Raw genomic sequence first — 20,220 nt, 5'->3', positions numbered from 1 at the left:
AGGTACTGCTTTTAGCGTAGATGCTTCAAACCTTCTCTGAAGAGTCTTTACAGTTCTCTTCCTCTGTCACTCCCTTTCAGATTTAAGTTTAGTATTCACTTGAATGCTCTTTGGTTTGAACATTTTAAGCCCTGAGTTGAAAAGACACTCACTTTTCTCACAAAGGATATTTTGTACAGCCCTTTCTTTTTTAAAACCTTATTTTTTGGCCTTCTTGCTGTCCTTTTCTTTCTTCTTTTTCTCCTTTTCTTCCTTTTCTTTTTCAGCCTTCTTCTTGTCCTTTTTTTTCTCATCCTTGATCTCCTTGTACTTCCACTTGGGTGGTTCCAGATAGCCCTTTTCCCTCTTCTTCTTCTTTTCTTTCTTTGGCGTTGCTTCTGTTGGCCTGTCTACATTGATCTTTGGGATGCAGCCAGAGGGGAACACGCTGTTCCGCCTCCCCATACTCCGGGAAATAAAAGTTGTGGCAGCTTTGGTGGAGAGCATACTGCCTCGCCGCTCGGTGTCGGCACAGCATGTCGTAGCAATCGACTCCGCAGAGTGGATTGTGGGGATAATGTGCGACACTGAGCCATTACTGTGGCACACTGAGCTTTCCTCAAGGTCCTTTTTTGTATGTTTGCTGACCAGCTCTTGTACGGCCAGACGCTTCTTGCCAATCTCTGGAGGGCTCGTGGGGCAGAGTGGGTGACATCCAGTTGAAATCAGAGGACTGTAGACACTGGTGGTCATGCGCACCATGTGGTCCAACACCCCGTTGTCCTCGGGGTCACGAGGTAATCTGAATCCAAAGGTGTCTTTGATCTGCTGGGCAATTTTTTCCCTGGGAGTTTTCTGAGATACGGCCTTGGCTACTCTCTCCTTGAGCTCAGGCCACTCAGGGACATAACCCTCACAGAACTGCTCAGCTCTTGGACGCATATTGAGGCGACGGAGACGGTGCAAGGTCTCGTAGCGACCTGTCTTAAAGGCCCAGTCCCGAGCACATCTTCCTCTGGTGGAATCTACTGCATGTATGTCAGCCCCTGAAAAGAAATACCACGAGGAAAAACAAACACAAGAACTGATTAATAATAACTCATTAATAATAAGTTCATATTAATAACTTGTTAAAGTGCTGTTTTGGGCTGCCCTACAAAAAAATGTTAAACATCAAAGTGTCTGACTTGATAATGTATTAATACTTTTTAGTAAATCTTATCGCATACAGCCTACACACGTCAGACTTGATGCCAAACCTGAGTTCTCGAGGTTCATGAGGCGCATGGTGGCTTGCAATAAACGTGTTGCTGTCTCACAGTTTGTAGATAACTAAGTTACAGCACAGCCCTGAGCCGTTTTGCACAGTTAAAATTATCTACATCTGTGGTTGTCATACTGTGAAATGTGAAAATGACTTGTGTGCCAATGCCTGTTTACTAATGTTTTATTTGACTTACTAACTTAAATTTTCTGATACAGTGATATGCTGTCTAAATGCGGTAGAATAAAGCAGGCAGGGGTTTGTAAAGTTCAGCTGACTTTCCCACAGTCTCTTTCAGAAATCCATCTTTATGGATTTCATTATGAGGGCAGTTTATTGTATGATATTAATGTTGGACTAAGTGTTACTCCTGGCAGAGATTTGAGGAAACGTGCAGTCCAAAAATAAGGAAACGACTAATCTGCGACCAGCCCGCAAGTCTAGTAAGGTAAAGATTACAGAGTCAGTATCTGTTAAGATGTGATAATGTCCTCAGACTGATCCTTTAAACCAGTCTCACGTCACCGACACGTTGACATATGCGCAGAGTTAGCCGGGTTCAAATACGGTCAGATAAACCATGTAGTCAGCCGTTCTCACTAGCAGTGCTCTTAGTCTTTATTTAGAGCAGTGAAAGACAGAGTTAAAGAGCTGATGTTAGAGTTTCAGAAACGATCCAGTGATATCAGTTGGGGCTAGCATTTGTATGTTCAAACTGTAAAAAGTTCTTTTAATGGAACATCAGTATAGTTTGAATTGTAGCAAAAAGAGCTAGCTGAGTAGCTCATATGTGTAAGTGACTAATCTGTTGTTTATATATATATATATATATATATATATATATATATATATATATATTAGGGGTGCAACGATACACAAAATTCACGGTTCGGTTCGATACTTTGGTGTCACGGTTCGATATTTTTTCGATACAAAAAAAATGTTCATGCCTTTTTAATTTGTCATTTATTAAAATTATAAATATATATTTTAACTCAAAAGTACAGTTTTTAAATTTAATGTTGCTGAAACAAAAATAATTAAAAAAATAAATATATCTGATTGAGGAATCACTCATCTTTGGAAAAGCGAGTTTATTACAGAGAAAAGGCTCTTTCCAAAATAAAAGCTATACTATACGCTTCTTCTGGGCTATATTCTCAGCAGCATATTGTAGCGGGTCAGGGCTGTTCGGGGTTCTGTTTGTACAGTTATGTTTTGTTTATGTTGCCATAGTGACGGGTGACGCCCTCTCGCTGCGACGGTGTGTCCTTCCGGGGTCAGAGGGCGCCCTGTGTGTTGTTGTTGTTGTTGCTGTGCGGTTGCCGCGCTGAGCAGTTAGCTAGCGGCAGTGTTCTTCTGCAGATGTCAATAAACGGCTGTGCTCCCTGGCTAGCTCACGGGAAGCAAGACCAAACAACACCTCCGTCTCCTCGTTGTCTGAGCTCGCCACATTGGTGTCAGAAGTGGGATGATGGTGGCACCCCATGTTCTGACCTGAGTGACTTTTCCCCCGCCTGTCGTGACCGGCGGTGCGCCAAAAGAAGGCACCTGGATATTTGCAAAGTGAAAGCAAAAAACAAGCGCAAATTCAAACGCGATTTCAATATGTCACATATTGACAGTGGCTCACCGATGCCAATGACATAATTACCCAGCTACATTTCCGAAAGAATGCAAAAGCATTGACATATATTTTTCCTTCCTACAATAGCCCGATGGGCAGGGCAGAGATAGATTTTGGTAGCCCGACTGGAAAAATCGCTAGCCCGATTTTGCAAGCCCTGTGTTACAGGCATGGCCCTTTAAGGATGAAGCCTGATGGGAAATGTATTCGGGATGTGTGTAGCGGGACTGCCTGGTGTGTGTGTGTGTGTGAAGAGAGAGAGCGGAGAAGGGGAAAAAGTAACGGTTAGCTACAGAAGAGACGAAAAGAAAATAAATAAAAGGAATATAATAACTCCCTCGACAGCCAGAGTTGTGTCGGCGATGCTCGCTGTGAGTAAACTGTTTCAGCCCACTGTACGCTGTGTTCGTGCCTTAGAGAAGAAATAAAGTTCGGTGAAGCAGTTTCCTACGCCTCCTTCGATCTTTTTGCTAGCGGAGTTGACCTGTATAGTAAGCTGTTGCCGGCTACGAGTCAGTTACGGAACCTTCAAGTAACTGCCAGAGGTTTCCTTACTACGGTTCGGGGCCGCGGATCTGGCGCGGTAACACCTGTATCTGATTGAGGAGTCACTCATCTTTGGAAAAGAGAGTTTATTACAGAGAAAAGGCTCTTTCCAAAATAAAAGCTATACTATACGCTTCTTCTGGGCTATATTCTCAGCAGCATATTGTAGCGGGTCAGGGCTGTTCGGGGTTCTGTTTGTACAGTTATGTTTTGTTTATGTTGCCATAGTGACGGGTGACGCCCTCTCGCTGCGACGGTGTGTCCTTCCGGGGTCAGAGGGCGCCCTGTGTGTTGTTGTTGTTGCTGTGCGGTTGCCGCGCTGAGCAGTTAGCTAGCGGCAGTGTTCTTCTGCAGATGTCAATAAACGGCTGTGCTCCCTGGCTAGCTCACGGGAAGCAAGACCAAACGACACCTCCGTCTCCTCGTTGTCTGAGCTCGCCACATTAGTGTCAGAAGTGGGATGATGGTGGCACCCCATGTTCTGTTCTGACCCGAGTGACTTTTCCCCCGCCGGTCGTGACCGGCCGGTGCGCCAAAAGAAGGCACCTGGACATTTGCAGGACTTTGTGTGGGGCAATGGGGTCGTCGGGGACGACTGACCCCTTAGGCGGGGGCTATGTAGCGGGTCAGGGCTGTTCAGGGTTCTGTTTGTACAGTTATGTTTTGTTTATGTTGCCATAGTGACGGGTGACGCCTTCTCGCTGCGACGGTGTGTCCTTCCGGGGTCAGAGGGCGCTCTGTGTGTTGTTGTTGCTGTGCGGTTGCCGCGCTGAGGAGTTAGCTAGCGGCAGTGTTCTTCTGCAGATGTCAATAAACGGCTGTGCTCCCTGGCTAGCTCACGGTAAGCAAGACCAAACGACACCTCCCTCTCCTCCTTGTCTGAGCTCGCCACAATATTAAACATATCAGGTCCCCATAAGGAGAATCATGTGCTAACGGCTGTCTAAATGACTCGGGTAAAGTTTGTAACATGCATGCTTGTTGTTTTTGTCTGCTTCCACTTGTCTTTGCACTAGGATGATGTCGGCGTAAATGTGCAGTCATATTCGTTGTGTTCCCACTAGTGCTCCGTTATCGAGCTACCCCTGCGTGGGGCTAGACGGCTAACACTTTAACGAGCTAACTGCTCGCTAACACACTAGTTCCCACCCATGTAATTGAGCATTGCGTGGCACATCCAACATACTGTTTTACTTTAGTCCATGACGCGCTTACCTTCAGGGTCATACGTCACATGAAAACCAAAATAATTCCAAACGCCACATCTGAATGAGGGTGGGGAAGGTTCAATTTGCCATGTTGCAAGGAGAGCTTAACTTCTGTCTCGCTAGCTTGCCCTGCGCTCGTCCTTCTGATGATGCTGTCTGTGTTGAGCGCTCAGTGGATCTGCGCTCGACAGTGCAGCCTAGGCTGAGTAGTCGAACGCAGATTTACTGAGCGCTCAACACAGACAGCATCGTCAGAAGGAAAGTTGATAAAATAAATTACAAATTTTGTATTGTTCGATACATATGCGTACCGAACCGAAAGCACTGTATCGAACGGTTCAATATCGATACGAGTATCGTTGCACCCCTAATATATATATATATATATATATATATATATATATATATATATATATATATATATATATATATATATATGGTTCCATCCACCATGGAGGAGGGAGACGAGGAACCATCATGGAAGGACAGGCCCCTGCACGGTATGTACCACCGGCAGATAGAGGAGGTGGCTGATATCCAGAAATCCTACCAGTGGCTGGACAAAGCTGGACTGAAAGACAGCACAGAGGCACTAATCATGGCAGCACAAGAACAAGCTCTGAGCACAAGATCCATAGAGGCTGGGGTCTATCACTCCAGGCAAGACCCCAGGTGCAGGCTGTGTAAAGATGCCCCAGAGACAATCAGCAGGGTGCAAGATGCTAGCAGGCAAGGCATACATGGAACGCCATAACCAAGTGGCCGGCATAGTGTACAGGAACATCTGTGCCGAGTATAACCTGGAAGTCCCGAGGTCAAAATGGGAGATGCCCCCAAGGGTGGTGGAGAATGACCGAGCTAAGATCCTGTGGGACTTCCAGATACAGACGGACAAAATGGTGGTGGCTAACCAACCGGACATAGTGGTGGTAGACAAACAGAAGAAGACGGCCGTAGTGATCGATGTAGCGGTTCCGAATGACAGCAATATCAGGAAGAAGGAACACGAGAAGCTGGAGAAATACCAAGGGCTCAGAGAAGAGCTCGAGAGGATGTGGAGGGTGAAGGTAACGGTGGTCCCCGTGGTAATCGGAGCACTAGGTGCGGTGACTCCCAAGCTAGGCGAGTGGCTCCAGCAGATCCCGGGAATAACATCGGAGATCTCTGTCCAGAAGAGCGCAGTCTTGGGAACAGCTAAGATACTGCGCAGGACCCTCAAGCTCCCAGGCCTCTGGTAGAGGACCCGAGCTTGAAGGATAAACCGCCCGCAGGGGCGTGCTACATATTTCTATAAGAGTCTAGTCTCAATTAATGATGGATATTTATTCATATTTGCTATTTCCCAAAGCATTAAGAAACAGAGAATATACCATACCTTTGTTTTTATACCGGTAGCTGAAATGTATAGGTAATGATCCAGTGAAATAAAGTGTGCTTTTGCACTCTACTCTTACATACCAGCCATAACAAGGGCTGCCACAACGTCAGTGCGGCCAGTCATTGCAGCTTTGATGAGAGCTGTGAAACCTCTACAATCCCTTATTTCTGTGTCTATTCCAGGATAATAGTTCAGGAGATACGTCACTGTCATGATGTGACCTGTAAAAACACAGAATTTATACAACAGTGCATCAGAAAACACGAGTTGAGTGCATATTTGCAACTGGTTAAATCTCCGATTAAATCAAGCTCAAGCTATTTGCAATCCCAATCCCAAAGAAGTTCTCAGGAATCTGTGTAAAATATAACAACAAAATGGAATAATTACAAACCTAATAAACCCAGATTTTGTTCACAATAGAACACATAAACCATATCAAAGGTTCAAACAAAAACATACATACAAAAATATTAGCTCACTTTGAGATTACTGGCACCAATAACTCTCAGTTGGGGCAGTTTGCCACTGTCTAGCATCCCCGCTTCTTTTAACAACAGTCCATAAACATCTGGAAACGGGGGAGACCACCTGCTGGACTTTTGGGAGAAGACTGTTTTCCTGTTCTTGTCTGATACAGGATTCTAGCTGCTCAACAGTCCTGGGTCTCCTTTGACATATTTTTAATTTCATGTTGTTCCAGATGTTTTCAGCTGATGAAAGATTTAGAAGTTGGATGGTCAGTTGGAAGGACACAGCTGTTGTCCATGTTTTCCAAAAAGAATGTCAAATGTTTTGATACGTCTGACCAAAGTACCATTTTCTACTTTGTCTCAGTTCATTTTGAATGAGCTTTAGTCCATTTACATGGCTTCTTTTTTGCTTGATAAAGCTTTAACCAGCATTTAAGGAATGCATTTAGTTATCTCTTTCCTGAACTGTTTGTCCATGCAGTCAGAGTGAGTGGGGAACCCATCCCCATCTTTACTGAAACAGATTTTATAGCAAACATGTCACTTGCATCAAATTAACTTTTTCGTGAGCACCCCAGTTGTAATAAGTTGGTAAAACATACCTGCTTGGGATGCAATCATCAGTGCTGTGTTGCCTTCATTGTCCTGGTGATTTATGTCAACATATGGACAGGTATGAAGTCCATGTACGATCTCTAGGAAACCTTTACAGCACGCCACCATTAAACCATTCTGTTGGTTTGAAGTTAACAGTTAAGATCAGCGATGTTGCAATATGTTGCTCACTGCTAGTCATAGAGATCATGAGTTCATTATGGATGAGACTCTCACCCAGCCATTGATGTCCAGCTCCATCGCCTCTTCTTTTGTGACCCCCCTCTCAAGCACTGTCTGCAGAGAGACCGGTTCATTACGGGCGCACGCTTGATACAGTGTTGATGCTGCACTCCCATTTCTTCTCTCTGGCGTGTAGTCTGGAAGCACCGAGTCATCCGAAAGAATGCTATCTGAGTCTGACTCTCTCCCGGATGGAGACACTTCGCTATCGTCAGGGCCTGATCCCAGGTGGGGGTCCTCCGCTGCAGTGGCCATCTTCCAGCAGAACAGGTGAAATGGGCCCAAATGCCTTTGTCTACATCTAAAACAATATCAAAAAAAGAAACTGGTCAGGCAGAAACCTCCTGTCAGATGTATGTTTTTTTGGCTTCCTGGAAAGCAAGCTATTGTTTTACAATCTGTCCACTTATTCTAAGCATAAAGCTGTTGTTTCATCACAACATGCTATATATCAGGCTTCAGGAAGATCAAAGGTTCACTTGGTGACAGATGAAGTGTGACATGAGTCCGAGCTCAGCGCTGCCTCACTGTTAACTGGATAAGAATCTAAATGCCCTGCTGAACACACAACACGGCTAAATGAGGAACAACCCACCTCAGAGTAATCTTGGTCACATGTGAACCTGCTTGCTTCAATCTGAAGCCAACATAGGTATTGAAAGTAATCACTTCTGCTTTTTGACTTGTATAATTTTTACTCCGCACAGCAAAAAGTTAAGTTTACATATTTTTACGCTGAAATCAAAACTGCAAATATATGATTTAAAGATCTATCTAAAAAGAACATCACTGACAGGTGTTTTGATGGTACAGCCATGACCTGTTATGGCTGAACTGTACATTTTTTTATTCGCTCAGTATAGACTTCTCAAGTATTTTATATCAGTACATAACTGTGAAGCCACAGTTCATAAAACAGAAGTAAAGAAATAAAAATTCAGAGGCGCATCTGCTGCATTGACTGTCATTCATCATTATGTAATAAATAATAATACCATGACTGTCAAACTATGAGACACTCATAGACATGAACAGGAAATACATACACTTACCATAAGTAGCATGAACCTGTCAGCATTTGTCTGTGACTCGTGCTAAATGACTTCTGATTTCAGCCCTCCTGCTTTGTTTGCAGAGGAGCCGTTTCCTCCCAGGCCTGTGAACAGAGATACTTTACCCGTTTCCATCCCACATGTTGTCATCATGACATAAAACTAAGAGGAGGAGTCTTCGTTGAGTCTTCACTGAGGCACTGTGTGCTCATCTCCTATGCTTAGCTCATCCCACTTGTAACAGCTTTATAGAGGGGATTACCTGTTGCTCTCTTCATCTTTTAATAGCAGTTAAAAGCTAAGTATGTCTTAGCTGGATGAACTAAGTTTTCTCCTTCTACAAATTATTCAAGTTCCACTGCTAGCATTGATGCAAACCTCAAAAAGCACCTCAGCTCCACATCTGGATTTTTACTTTTCATAAATAATACCCTTGTTTAATAAAATAGCTTTTACGACTTTTACTGCCGATTTATGAATATGCAGATTGATGCTCCGACTCCTCTGTTGCAGTGGACTGCTCTTAAACAGTTTAAAAAGGCCTTATGCTAAGCTACAAAGTAGCAGGTTTAGACTAATATTCAGCCATACCATTCTGAATTTTGAGGACTATTTATCTATGCAGTTGTTATTATTATTATTGAAGTATTTATTTAAACACAAAGTCTCACTGAGATTGAAATCTCTTTTTCACAAGAGACCTGTGTACAAAAAAAAACTGAGACAGACATCGACATATTAAAATCACACATTTCACATGGTAAATGGACTGGTTCTTCTACTCAACTTGAGTAGAAGAACACTTTATACAGCATGACTCATTCACCCATTTTCTATGCCTAAGTGCTTTCTGTCTCACATTCACACACATTGACACTTGAATGATTGTATTGGAAGCAACTCAGGGTTCGGTATGTTTCCCAAACATATTTGGTATGCAGTCTGGAGCAGCGAGGGATTGAACCACCAACCTTCCCATTAGTAGATGAGCTGCTTTACCCCTGATCGGTCATAAGAATGAAGATAAACATGTGCACGAGTAGCTGTGGACAAACAAATATAATCCTTCATAATGTTTCTGTGAAATAAAAGATTATAGCTTTCTTCTCCTTCATATTTCAAATTATGAAGGAGAAAAAAAAGAGCAATCTCTACAGGGTCACCTAGAGGTCGATGTAGCTTACAGGAATACACTCCTCTTTTTGACCACCTTATAAAAATCTGGAAATAAGTAGCTACTACCATATAAAAGTTTTTTCAGTCTTCAAAATTATTTTTATTGGTGGACATCTTTAATTCATTTACGAGTATAAAATGTTAACAGTAAGCTGCTTTAATCCAAGGAATCTAATTAATTTGTTAAGACTAACTAGCAGAAAGTCAAATCCCATTAGACATGACCAGTGTGTTCGGAATAGATGGGACAGACTCCAAAACAAAGAAATTCCCAAACAGCTGCAGTTCAGGGATGGTATTTCTCAAATTTACCTTTTTGGTTGGTCACAGCAGAGTGAAAGTGATGACATCCTACATCTGTGATAGAAGTGTATGGGATATACAAACTTCATTGGCATGATTTAAATCTGTGGATTGTTTACATTCCAGGAATTACCTCAGAGCACAAACTGGAATAAAAGTGTTAAATCAAATCTGGTTTAAAAGAAAAGGCAGTAAGTCTGTGTTTCTTTATCATAATAATAATTATAATAATAAGACAGTTGAGGTTTTTAATAAACTATTCTGAGTATATTTTTTTGTTCTGGGAATGCAGTAACAGTCTGAAATTAGCCCAAGGAATCTGCTGGACATGGCAGGACCTGTCTGGATGGCTTGACCCTCTCTAATCCAGAGCGGCCTAAGGAGAAATCCCACTGAAATTGACCAGCTGTCCTCATCTTCCCGCAGGAGACCCGCTGCAAAGTTTAAGCTGTCTGCTTTTGTCTTTTTGTCAGGCAGGATGAGTTGGATGTTTCTCTGAAGCCTAAGCTTAACTTGTTTTCTACCTTTGATTAAAGTCCAAAACTTGGCGCACGGATGATTTAATGAGGGGAAAGAGTACAGCACCAAGTGAAGAAAGATGATGCAATGATAGAAGAAGCTCAAGAGGAAGAAAAATGAAGACTTTGGAAAAAGGGAGGAATGAAGAACTTCTGGAATACAAGCTTGATAAAGTGAGTACCCGTGTGACATAAAAGGAAATGGTCTCATATAAAATCTTATGTATATATCAGCATATTTTTGAACAAATGTTTAATTAGGTATTAATTTATGTCAAATATTATCCAGTATAATGGATGTTGAATTACATAACACAAGAAGACATCTCAATACAGGAAAATAAGTAATTTTTCAAAAACTGTGCAACTATTATTTGATTCAAATTGTATATTTTTTGTTTTCAAATCTTGTTCTCTTTGCCATGTAGTCTTTAGATTTCTAATGCAAAGAATCACATAAATGTAATTTCTTCCAAAATCCATTAAAAGTGATTCCATTCTTGCTAATATGAGTGCAAACAAATTAACATTATTATTAAAATTATTATTACTATTTTGCCCTAAAATAGGGCTCATTTCAGTTTAATTTAATTCGTCATCTGTTATGGAAAACCAAATCCTGAGCCTTAGTCATTTAGCCAGCATGCAGACACGCGCTTCTTGCTGTTTTTATGGCCACACGTTCGAATTTGTCATAAATGCAAAGACAACAACATGCAGAGCAGTGTGGTTTCCTTAAAAAAATCTATTCAAATGAAATAAGCTGCATGTGATCTTTCTCACATGTCATGCAGTAAGACTTGTTGGGGTGGTGATCAGCAAATCTAGCTGCATTCTGCATTTTTGTTTTGTAGGCTAGAAGCTGACTATTAAGATTCAATTACCCTGGCTTAACTTGAGTGAACATCATTGACCCCAGGCTGTGATACCATCCACTCTCCTGATCGTTTTTGTTCTCTAAGAGAAATTCCACAGATAAGATAAGAACCCACTTAAGCTGAAGCAAAAATAAGAGAGACAGGGGGTGGAGGAGAGGTGAAACAGAGTGTTAGCCTGGTATAATTAGCTCTGTCTGGTAGGATCTACCTACCCCCCTAATCTATCACATATATATGTATCAAAATACAAATCCAATTCCCTTCACTGATCACTCGCTTGTCTTTTCCATGTATAAGATTTCAGACACCAGCAGGGAGAAAATGTTGTTGCATGGTCATAGCCGGGACATATGGACTCGGGAGAAGTGGGCCAGGAAGTCACCTGTGACCGCAGGTTGCAAAGGTACCGCAGTGAGTGTATGCATCGATTCGTATCCCAGGATGTCATGCCACCTGGTTGTCAAATCTCACTAGTTTTCCATATTAAACACATGCTATCCTGCACTGTTGTTTCACAATCCACCACCTGCATCATTACTGTACACCTAGTGATAATGGTCCTCTTTTAAAGTGCTGCAGAGTCTGAAGTAACTCAGAGTTTATCAGCCAGGAAAGCAGGCTATGTTTTACTTAGTTTTTACTGACTGATTCATTTCATCTTCACTTGCTTTTTACTTTAAAGTTTACTTGCTGGTTAGATTTCGGCACCAAATACAACTTGTTTTGGCTTAAGATAGGTTCACGGTTTGGACCAGTGATAATCATTCACTCATGCATGACTCCCTGCTCCATGTTTACTGAGTTCTATGAGTAATTTTCTCTGCACCATTAAATGCACCATTGCTGTTACATAGTCAGAAGGTGGCAAAAGAAAAAAGGTTAAATAATGACATAAATACTGACACACAGCATTGTATTAAACACAGAACATATTTTTTCCAAAATTAATACACAAAGTTAGTAGTGTCATGTGCTCCTTTCTTTCCTCTCATCTGTCTGCCATTTTTGATCCATGATACTATACAGTGGTTGGGGAGTGACCACTGGTTGTACACGGCATTTAACGAGGAATTGTGGGATACTTTGAATTCAGGTAGTGTAGTGAAAGTGCTATAAAATGTCTATATAGTCAATACTTGCTATAAAGTGAGTAGTGAGTGATTTGCACACACTGTTTGCTGCTGGGTGCAACTCTTACATCACCCATAGTGGGGAGCTGTTTGACAGAAAAGCAACGCATGCACAAGAGTTAGAATTGACACACCAAAATAAACACCGAATGCAACCCCACATTATGTTATTCTGGTGATTAGTTATTGACTGATTAGGCATGCGCAAGCTGACATACACATGCACGCACGGACTGTAATCCTAAATTGTGGCGGGATTAGTGCAGTTCAGCTCAGAGGGATCATCGTCTCAGCAGAGTTTTTAAAAGCTTAACTCGACGGCCGGCAGAACGAGAGCATTTTGACATTTTTGCAGCCGTAATTTCCCCCTCTGTGGACTGAGATGTCATCATTTGCACTGGTCATGTGTGAATGTTGGTTTGCATGTGTGTGTGAAACTGTGCAGTTTGCATATAGTAAAAAATGAAGCTGTGTCAAATTCTTCTATTCCTTTTTTCTCCCCCTTCTTCATTGACTTTGTCCACATTTGGGATCATGCGAGTTTACCCGTAAATCTTCTTGAGTCACCGCTGCGAGCACGGACAGCTGTGCTCGTAAGATCATCTCGTCAAGAATACTTAATCTTGGCTTTGAGATTAAATCGGTCCGCCTCCATCTAGCTACCTCGGTGGGCTGTGTGCAGGATATTTTCATATGTTGGCTTTTCCACGGCAGTGCTTTGGTATCGACGGGTGGCGAGCGGGGAAGAGTAGGCTGTCATACTGATTTGAGAGAATGGTTTAGTTAAAAGTTTTGAAAACATAAATCGTAGATTAAGCTGAGAGTGCGGGCCCATTTGAGTAACTGGGGGTGCTTTTTTTTTTATAGACTTTAAACGAAATTATGACTGCTTGTGGTATTTCTTTTCACACTTTCTCACTTTTCCCCCTCTACTCCTGAAATACACAAATGTGGGTCGTTGATGTGTTTCCAAATCTGCAGCTTGTTGTCTCTTAGTAGGTTGTGATGGCACACAATGTGTTCTCAGCTTTTATTACTTTAGCTGAGTGATTTGTTTTAACTAAGAGTCCACGGTCTGCAACCTTTGGAGTCAAGTGGTGTTGAATAGTAGAAGTAGAATAGTTTTTGTAATCTGGAAGTGGGGAACACCTGAGATTAATTGGTAACAAATTTGTAGCAAATAGTTGTCAACATCAAAATTATTCAAATAAGCACTTCTTCCTTTGAAAAACATGATTTATAGTGTACTTTCTTTCTTGCTAACCCAGCCCAGACCAAACGTGGACCAGTCAACAGGCAGGCATTGCCTAATGAAAATGACTGTTTGCCTGTTCAGTGGAAAAGTTCATGCTCGTTGTTATTCATGCCTGCTAATGGTAAGCAGAGAGCAAACACTGATAATAGAAGCTGATGAAGGAGGTGTGAAGCGAGAGTGGATCAGGAGGGGAGGGGAGAGGCTGAGAGGAGGGACTGGAAAACAGATGCTGGTGCAGCAGCACAGCATGCTCGCTACCATCCCTCCCTCATCAGGGCCCCTCCCCTTCCCTGCCCCTCTGTCGCTCCCTCACTTACTTTTGGTCCCTCTCATAATCTTTGCCCACTATCTCCCAGCGCAGAGAGGCTCATAAGCCGAAGCCCTCAACAGCCTCTCTGGTTTTCCTGCGATTTGCCATCAAATCATGGGATAGTGGTGGAGTTTTTTTCCCCATCAGGTGTTGTTGCTCGAATTTGGAATATGGCTGTGAAGCTCTGTGTACACTTTTCCTCTCTCCTGCGGGGATTACCACAGAAATAGTGTGTGTGCATGTGTGCATGTGCTTCTGTGTGTGTGTGTGTGCTCAGCACTATGCCTATTTCTGATGGTGTTGAATGGACCGGCAGAAGTGCATCACCATGAGAGGGAGTCACCATCACCGAGGGTGTGGGTGTCAGCACCTGTTTAGAAAACTACTCAGCAAATGTGGCTGCTGCTTTGTCAAAGCCAGAGGTACGTAGAAGTTTTACTGCAGGTTTATTCATCTGTTGTTGCGGTGTCTGCAAGATGTTGCAGAGTGTTCATATTTTGTAATATGAGGAGATGCATTCAGACTCTGTAGTTTCACTGCAAAGTAAGAGCTTTTATTCAGTTATACAATATAATAAAGACCATCGATCCTTCCTCATTTACTTTTGATTTTTAATCTTTTAATTATTTGCATGTATCTTTCATCTGTTCGGTTTCGGGTAATTATTAATATTTTCCATTTCATTGTACGGGAAAACAGGAAACAGGAAAGTTTCAGGTGAAAAGTTATGCAAACTTTTCAACCAAAAATCTCTTCCCTCGACTTCACCTGTTAGAAGATCATCATAATCCTATGGATGGAGGTAAACTGCCAAGAAGGATGTTTTTCAAAAAAATTATCTGAATGTTACCTGCTTTTGGGATACTGAGACATTCCAAAATCAGTTGAGAGACATAATCTCGTTAGCGTGTCCTTGGTCCACCCTGGGGTGGAACCTGAAACATCTCCCTAGGAGGCACCCTAGCCAGATGCCCAAACCACCTTAACTGGTTCATTTTGATTGAGCTGAGCTCCTCCGAAATGATTGAGTTCCTAAGCTATCTCCTGACCTTGGAAGAGCCCAGATGCCCTTCGAAGGATACTCATTTCTGCTGCTTGTATCCACGGTCTTATTCTTTTGGTGACTACCAACAGTTTGTTATCCAAAGGTCAGGGCAGGACTGTAGATCAATCAGTTAATAAGCAGCTTTCACTTCACACTCAGCTGTCTCTTCACCACAACGATTCCCTCACTTGTGACCACAAGATACTCTAACTCCTCCACTGGGGGTAGCAACTCATTCTCACTGAGAACCATGCCCTCTGTCTGGGAAGTCCTAATTCCCATCCCAGCCTCTTCACACAGACAGTACATACACCCCAGTGTGAGCTGGAGGTCATTGGTCAGTGAAGCTAACATGACCATAGGGTAAACCCTTTGCCCCTAAAATGTCATGTCCATACAAATTATGAACAGAATCTCTGACAAAGGGAAAGCATTTAAAGTCCTACACAACTGGGAGCTAGTCTTAATCCTTGGAATCTGGACCAAGCTCTCACAACAGTTATTCATGGACCAAATAGCACAGAGATATGCCTTCTCCAAATCAATAAGTTTAAACTTTAAACCTTCTGACTCAAAGGTTCAGTTAACAGACTCCTCTATCCAGTAACATGGTAAAAACCTTCCTAGGCTGAGGACTGTGATCCCCTGAAGCTGGAACATACTCTGCAGCACCCTCGCTTAAAAAGGGGGACCACCTCTTCGGTCTGCTAACCATTGGCACTATTTCAGAACTCCATGCAGTATTGCAGCAGATACATCGAGATGCTTGAGGATGTCAGGGCATATCTTATCCAGTTTTTCATACTGTGACCATGCGCATGAAAAAATGATCAAGGTCTGGCTGTCCTAGTATATTTAGGAAGTCTTTAAAACTACTACCACTATAACTACTACGATTACTACTGCTACTAATAACAGCTGTTTACATTTTGTCTTAAATATTGTCCGAGTGCACTGTTAGTAAATGACGTCTGCTGGGCCCAGCCTTGCTGTGGTGTGAGGTGTGAGCTCCTGGATCAGGGCCATGTTCTCAGAATACCCCCACTATGTCATTTACTAGTCCATGGCTTGATTTAGGGATGAAGGTGACTTGGTTAGATTTAAGAAAGCATTGTGGTTTGTGTTAAAATATGGCCCTTTGCATCATTGGAACATTTGCAACATTAACCTTGCACACTGAACAATAACACGTAAGGGTACTCGATGCATTAAAATTTGATGCCAAGGGGTTCTGACTAAGTCCTTATTTCATTATGACATACCTGTGTTGTGTGGGTTGCTGTAGAAATTCCCTTGTTTTCTCGTTGGCTCAAATAATGAATCACTTCCACAAAAAGCCTTTGACAAACAAACTGCATTTCACTGGATTTCCTTATTTGTTTGATTAAGGATTAGTTTACTGAGATTAGGTGCATATGCCCATAGCCATGGCTAGAAAAGAAAAAAAATTCTCATCTGGTTGTTTCTCACGTTGGATGCATTTTTGAGTGCTGTTCTATGTAGAAAAAATCATTCCCCTAATACTGTGACACTGCCTCATAGCTAATGCGGCTGTAAATACACACATATTAAGACATGCACACACAAAGGCACATGCATAGACACAGAGCCATGTCCCACAACTGCAACCCTTAAATCCTCTGTTGTTCCAGTTGTTTCAGGAAGTGATTACAGGGCAGCTCTCCGCACTGTGGCAGACCCTGCAACCAGGCATGTAAAATGTGAAAATGAAAGCAGCGTTGCGTTGCCTCACTTTCTCACCTCCTGATTTCCTTTGGGATACTCATCTTCTTAGTGATGTGATTCCCCCCCCCCCTCCCCCGCCACCCCCCTCTAGACATTTCTAAAAATATCTGTTTTCTATTTGTGGATTAGTCATAGATGACACTAAAACACTAACTGCTTTTTAACATCTTTTTGCTCATGCCTTTTATTTATTCAGCATTTTTTCTTCTTCTCATTTTATAGTGTTTATCTTGTTTGGTATGGAGATTTCTCCTTTATTTTACAAGACCTCCTTCTTCTCCTTCACTCTGTGATCCTACTCACTGATTGCTCATTTCATTTGGCACAATGTCCAAGTGCTATTTATAAAGACAGAGAAACACTTCCAGTTAAAGTATTTTTGGGTAACTTGCTTGGAAATCTACAGTTTTCGGTGTGTCACCAGACATTCTTTCACTGTGGCGCAGAAACTGCCTTGATTAATAGCCAATTAGCCAGTGTGTGTGACATCATCCTTGCCAGCATGTGTAGAAGTAAACCCGATGAGTAACAAGCATGAAAGTGTCTAGTTTCACAGATCACCTCCATATACAGGGGTTTACACACTCACTTAGCCATCTTACACTTTTTTGGGTAATGGTATGTTTCCTGCTGAACTAAATGTCTGATTTTAACCAGATTTACATCACAGCATAAAGTTAAACAGTACCTGCAGCAAGGGAAGGTTTCAGTCTTCTCTAAGACAAAGCAGTTTTATTTATAGTGCATATTTTACACAAACAATGCCCTAAAATCATGGAACAGGAAACACGGTTGTGATATATTTCTACATCAGTGTTTGTTGGGAACCATTAGCTACACGATGCAAACAATAATGTGTGCTTCTGGTATGTGCTCAATGGTCAATGTGATGCTTACTTTTTATCTTTTCACTCTAAACTCTGTCCTTAACCTTACCTACAATGAGGCAAGATGGCGTACGCTGTGTAGCTCGTGTATTTAGCAATAGACGTTAGCAGGAACAGTGTGTGTAAGTAACCAGTATGAGTAAAAGCGGGTTAGTTCAAAGTTATTTTTTATTCTTAGGTAATCCAAGCACTGAGGGGAACCCACAGTCTGTGTCTTAAATCATCACTTATTGCACTTCATGTGTACAATAAGTTAATATCTTGCTGTAAGACTTTATGCAGGAAGTTGTGTACGTGCTGCTGACACACTGTTTTGTTCCACTGTGGATCTTTCATGGTTTGATATTGTAGTGAACTTCCCATGCAGAATTAATTTACACTCATGTAAAATTAATGTAATTCAAAATTCAGTTCAATTCAAGTTTATTTTGTAGCAATCCATGAGGTGCTTTTTACTGTAAGGCAAAGACCCTACAGTGTTACCAACAGTCAGACCACCCTTTATGAGCAAGTGACAGTGGGAAGGAACATCTCCCTTTTAAGAGACTTCTGGCAGACTCAGGGAGGGGCAGCTGTTTGCTGTGGTTGGTTGGAGGGGTGACAGGAAAGAAAACAGCAGAGAGAGAGAGAGCAGAGGGAGACGGGACAAAACAAACCTTGTGGGGGAAAAATGCATGTAGTGACTCGCTGCTGTGGTGTATTAACACATAGGGAGGGAAAATGGTGAGTGGAGAAGAAGTGCTAAGAGGACCTGCAGCAGTCTGAGCCTATAAGAGCAGGATAACTAAAGGATGGCCTATGGTCACCTGATCCTGTTTCCTGGATGTCTGTTTCCTGAATCCAAACTGGGAGCTTGTTCCACAGGAGAGGGCCCTGATCGCTGAAGGCTCCGGCTCCCATCAACTTTTAGAAACTCTAGGAACCACAAGTAAACCAGCAGTCTGAGAGCAAAGTGATCAGTTTGTATAATATGGTACTATGAGGTCTTTATGAATTAAATAAACAGGGCTTTAAGTTGCGGCTCATGTCTAAACAGGTGTGTATTTTGTGCACAGGTAGGTCTCGATCAGATCCTGTTTAAATCTATTTTACTGGAATAAATAAATTAAATAAATGAAAGCGCATGTTGGCATCTGATTATTAGGAGAGATTTTCTATCAAATTATACAATCAATTTAATTTCCTGGATGGATAATACTTTATGATGTTAACTGTAACTTTAACTGTAATTAAGCATTCAGTTATGTTGCAAAATGTTTAACATAATTTTTAAAGCATTAGAAAATTAGAATTAGATAATATGTACCGATTGCTGTCACTCACTGTGAGCCAGACATGGTACTAATTCAAAATATTTAAGTGAGTTATTTGAACACTCAGTTGCAAAAGTTATTCAGTTATTCTTTCTGTGCACACATCAAGGAAATGTGGTCAGTGCTGACACTGGTCAGGAGACTAACTATAAAACTAGAGAATGGGAGGACCTACACTTCTTTAAAGTGGAAAAACATCAAAGTAGCAAGTTAAATGCTCAAAAAAGGTCAATTGGCCTCCTTTTCCTTGATAACTGACTATGAATGACTCTCGATGTGATTCCAACTGGGGTAAGATTTGCTGACTCACTAGAAGCTTTAGAAATAATCCACAACTACCCAGATGGTCTACTCCAGTTCAGTGAGTCAGTTTCTGCCCTCACATATCAAACTCCATACTGTAGTAAAATGCACCAGAAAGGATTACTGTTGGAGTGAGTGACCCCTCCTTAATGTTTTGGTCTCATTTACTGTCATCTCCTTCCATCTGGGCATGGATGCAGAGAAAATTATCCTCTTCCAAACTCTCATCTATCCATGGATCTGTATGTTGTTGAGCATTTATGTTGTGAAACCACCTGAAAATAGTTGCTAATGTTACAGTTTAAATCAACAGGTTTTAAACTGAATATAAAACTATGTATTTAAAATAAAAATCTTATGTCTGTAATGTCTGAATGCGTGGATGCATTAGCAGCATGCATCCTTGCATGCACTTCAAACACTCCCTTAAGTCCTGATGGTGGTCCAGCTGTTGCTCTGTTGGAAAATGACACCTTACATAACAATTTTAAACAAACATGACCGGCTGAGTTGCTCAGCTCAGCGCTGATCTGGGTGTCAGAGAAGCCACTATGAATACTAAGAGTCATTTCAGGGTAAATGTTAGTGTATTTGCAGAAAAACGAGCAGTGATTTGTACATACCTCATTTTAACAGATGTTGGGGTGGTTGACAGCATTCATGAATGACCTTGATAGTTGTTTTTTTTTTTTATTTAAAAAAAAAAAGGAGACCAGATGGCAGTCTCTGCTCGGGGTTGTTTGTAGTGACTCGTTTGAATTTGGTCTGTACTTATTTGGATCACATAGTTGTTGAGATGCTGATAAAGATGCTGCAGTCACTTAACTGATTGAAACATCTGCTTTGAAAATAAAAAAAATTAACTGAAAAAAACATCATTTTATACTGTGCGTGATTTTGGCTGTAGCACTCACCAGTGATGTGACTCTGCTGTGGTCCAGAGAACTAATATATGCATTCGTTATCCTAACTTGTCATCTTAGTAGTTTCCA

General features: G+C 41.7%; 2 protein-coding genes across 14 annotated transcripts in view; one reads left to right on the top strand and one right to left on the bottom strand.

Moving 5' to 3' along the window:
* Positions 1-20,220, top strand: part of arhgef25b (Rho guanine nucleotide exchange factor (GEF) 25b) — a 39,617-nt gene that overhangs the window by 1,900 nt on the left and 17,497 nt on the right. For 2 of the 12 annotated variants that reach the window (XM_086292251.1, XM_086292250.1), the window contains exon 1: positions 13,977-14,356. In XM_086292251.1, coding sequence (XP_086148377.1) covers positions 14,239-14,356 — 118 coding nt within the window. In that variant the 5' untranslated portion in view covers positions 13,977-14,238. Of the gene's footprint in view, positions 1-3,134; positions 3,242-3,546; positions 4,258-7,448; positions 7,583-8,447; positions 10,035-10,135; positions 10,536-11,536; positions 11,643-13,976; positions 14,357-20,220 lie in introns of those variants that run through there. The other 10 variants (XM_086292244.1, XM_086292243.1, XM_086292252.1 and 7 more) reach the window with 10 other exon arrangements.
* Positions 175-8,764, bottom strand: ankrd33ab (ankyrin repeat domain 33Ab). Of its 2 annotated transcripts, XM_086292256.1 has the most exons (5): positions 8,365-8,764; positions 7,307-7,613; positions 7,078-7,207; positions 6,083-6,223; positions 175-1,025 (listed from the first exon to the last, which is right to left on the bottom strand). In XM_086292256.1, exons 2-5 carry the CDS (start codon positions 7,565-7,567, stop codon positions 199-201), a joined length of 1,359 nt encoding a protein of 452 aa, XP_086148382.1. In that variant the 5' UTR covers positions 7,568-7,613; positions 8,365-8,764; the 3' UTR covers positions 175-198. The 2 variants fall into 2 exon arrangements, with proteins under 2 accessions (XP_086148382.1, XP_086148383.1); XM_086292257.1 differs by lacking the exon at positions 8,365-8,764 and having other exon boundaries at positions 7,307-7,939.

Source organism: Aulonocara sp. 'chitande type north' Nkhata Bay, linkage group LG5 (genome assembly GCF_057382095.1).
Source record: "Aulonocara sp. 'chitande type north' Nkhata Bay isolate Kocher_YH1m ecotype deep benthic linkage group LG5, A_spYH_male_GT1.1, whole genome shotgun sequence".
Taxonomy (NCBI): domain Eukaryota; kingdom Metazoa; phylum Chordata; class Actinopteri; order Cichliformes; family Cichlidae; genus Aulonocara; species Aulonocara sp. 'chitande type north' Nkhata Bay.
This window is presented reverse-complemented; position numbering and strand designations above follow the sequence as displayed.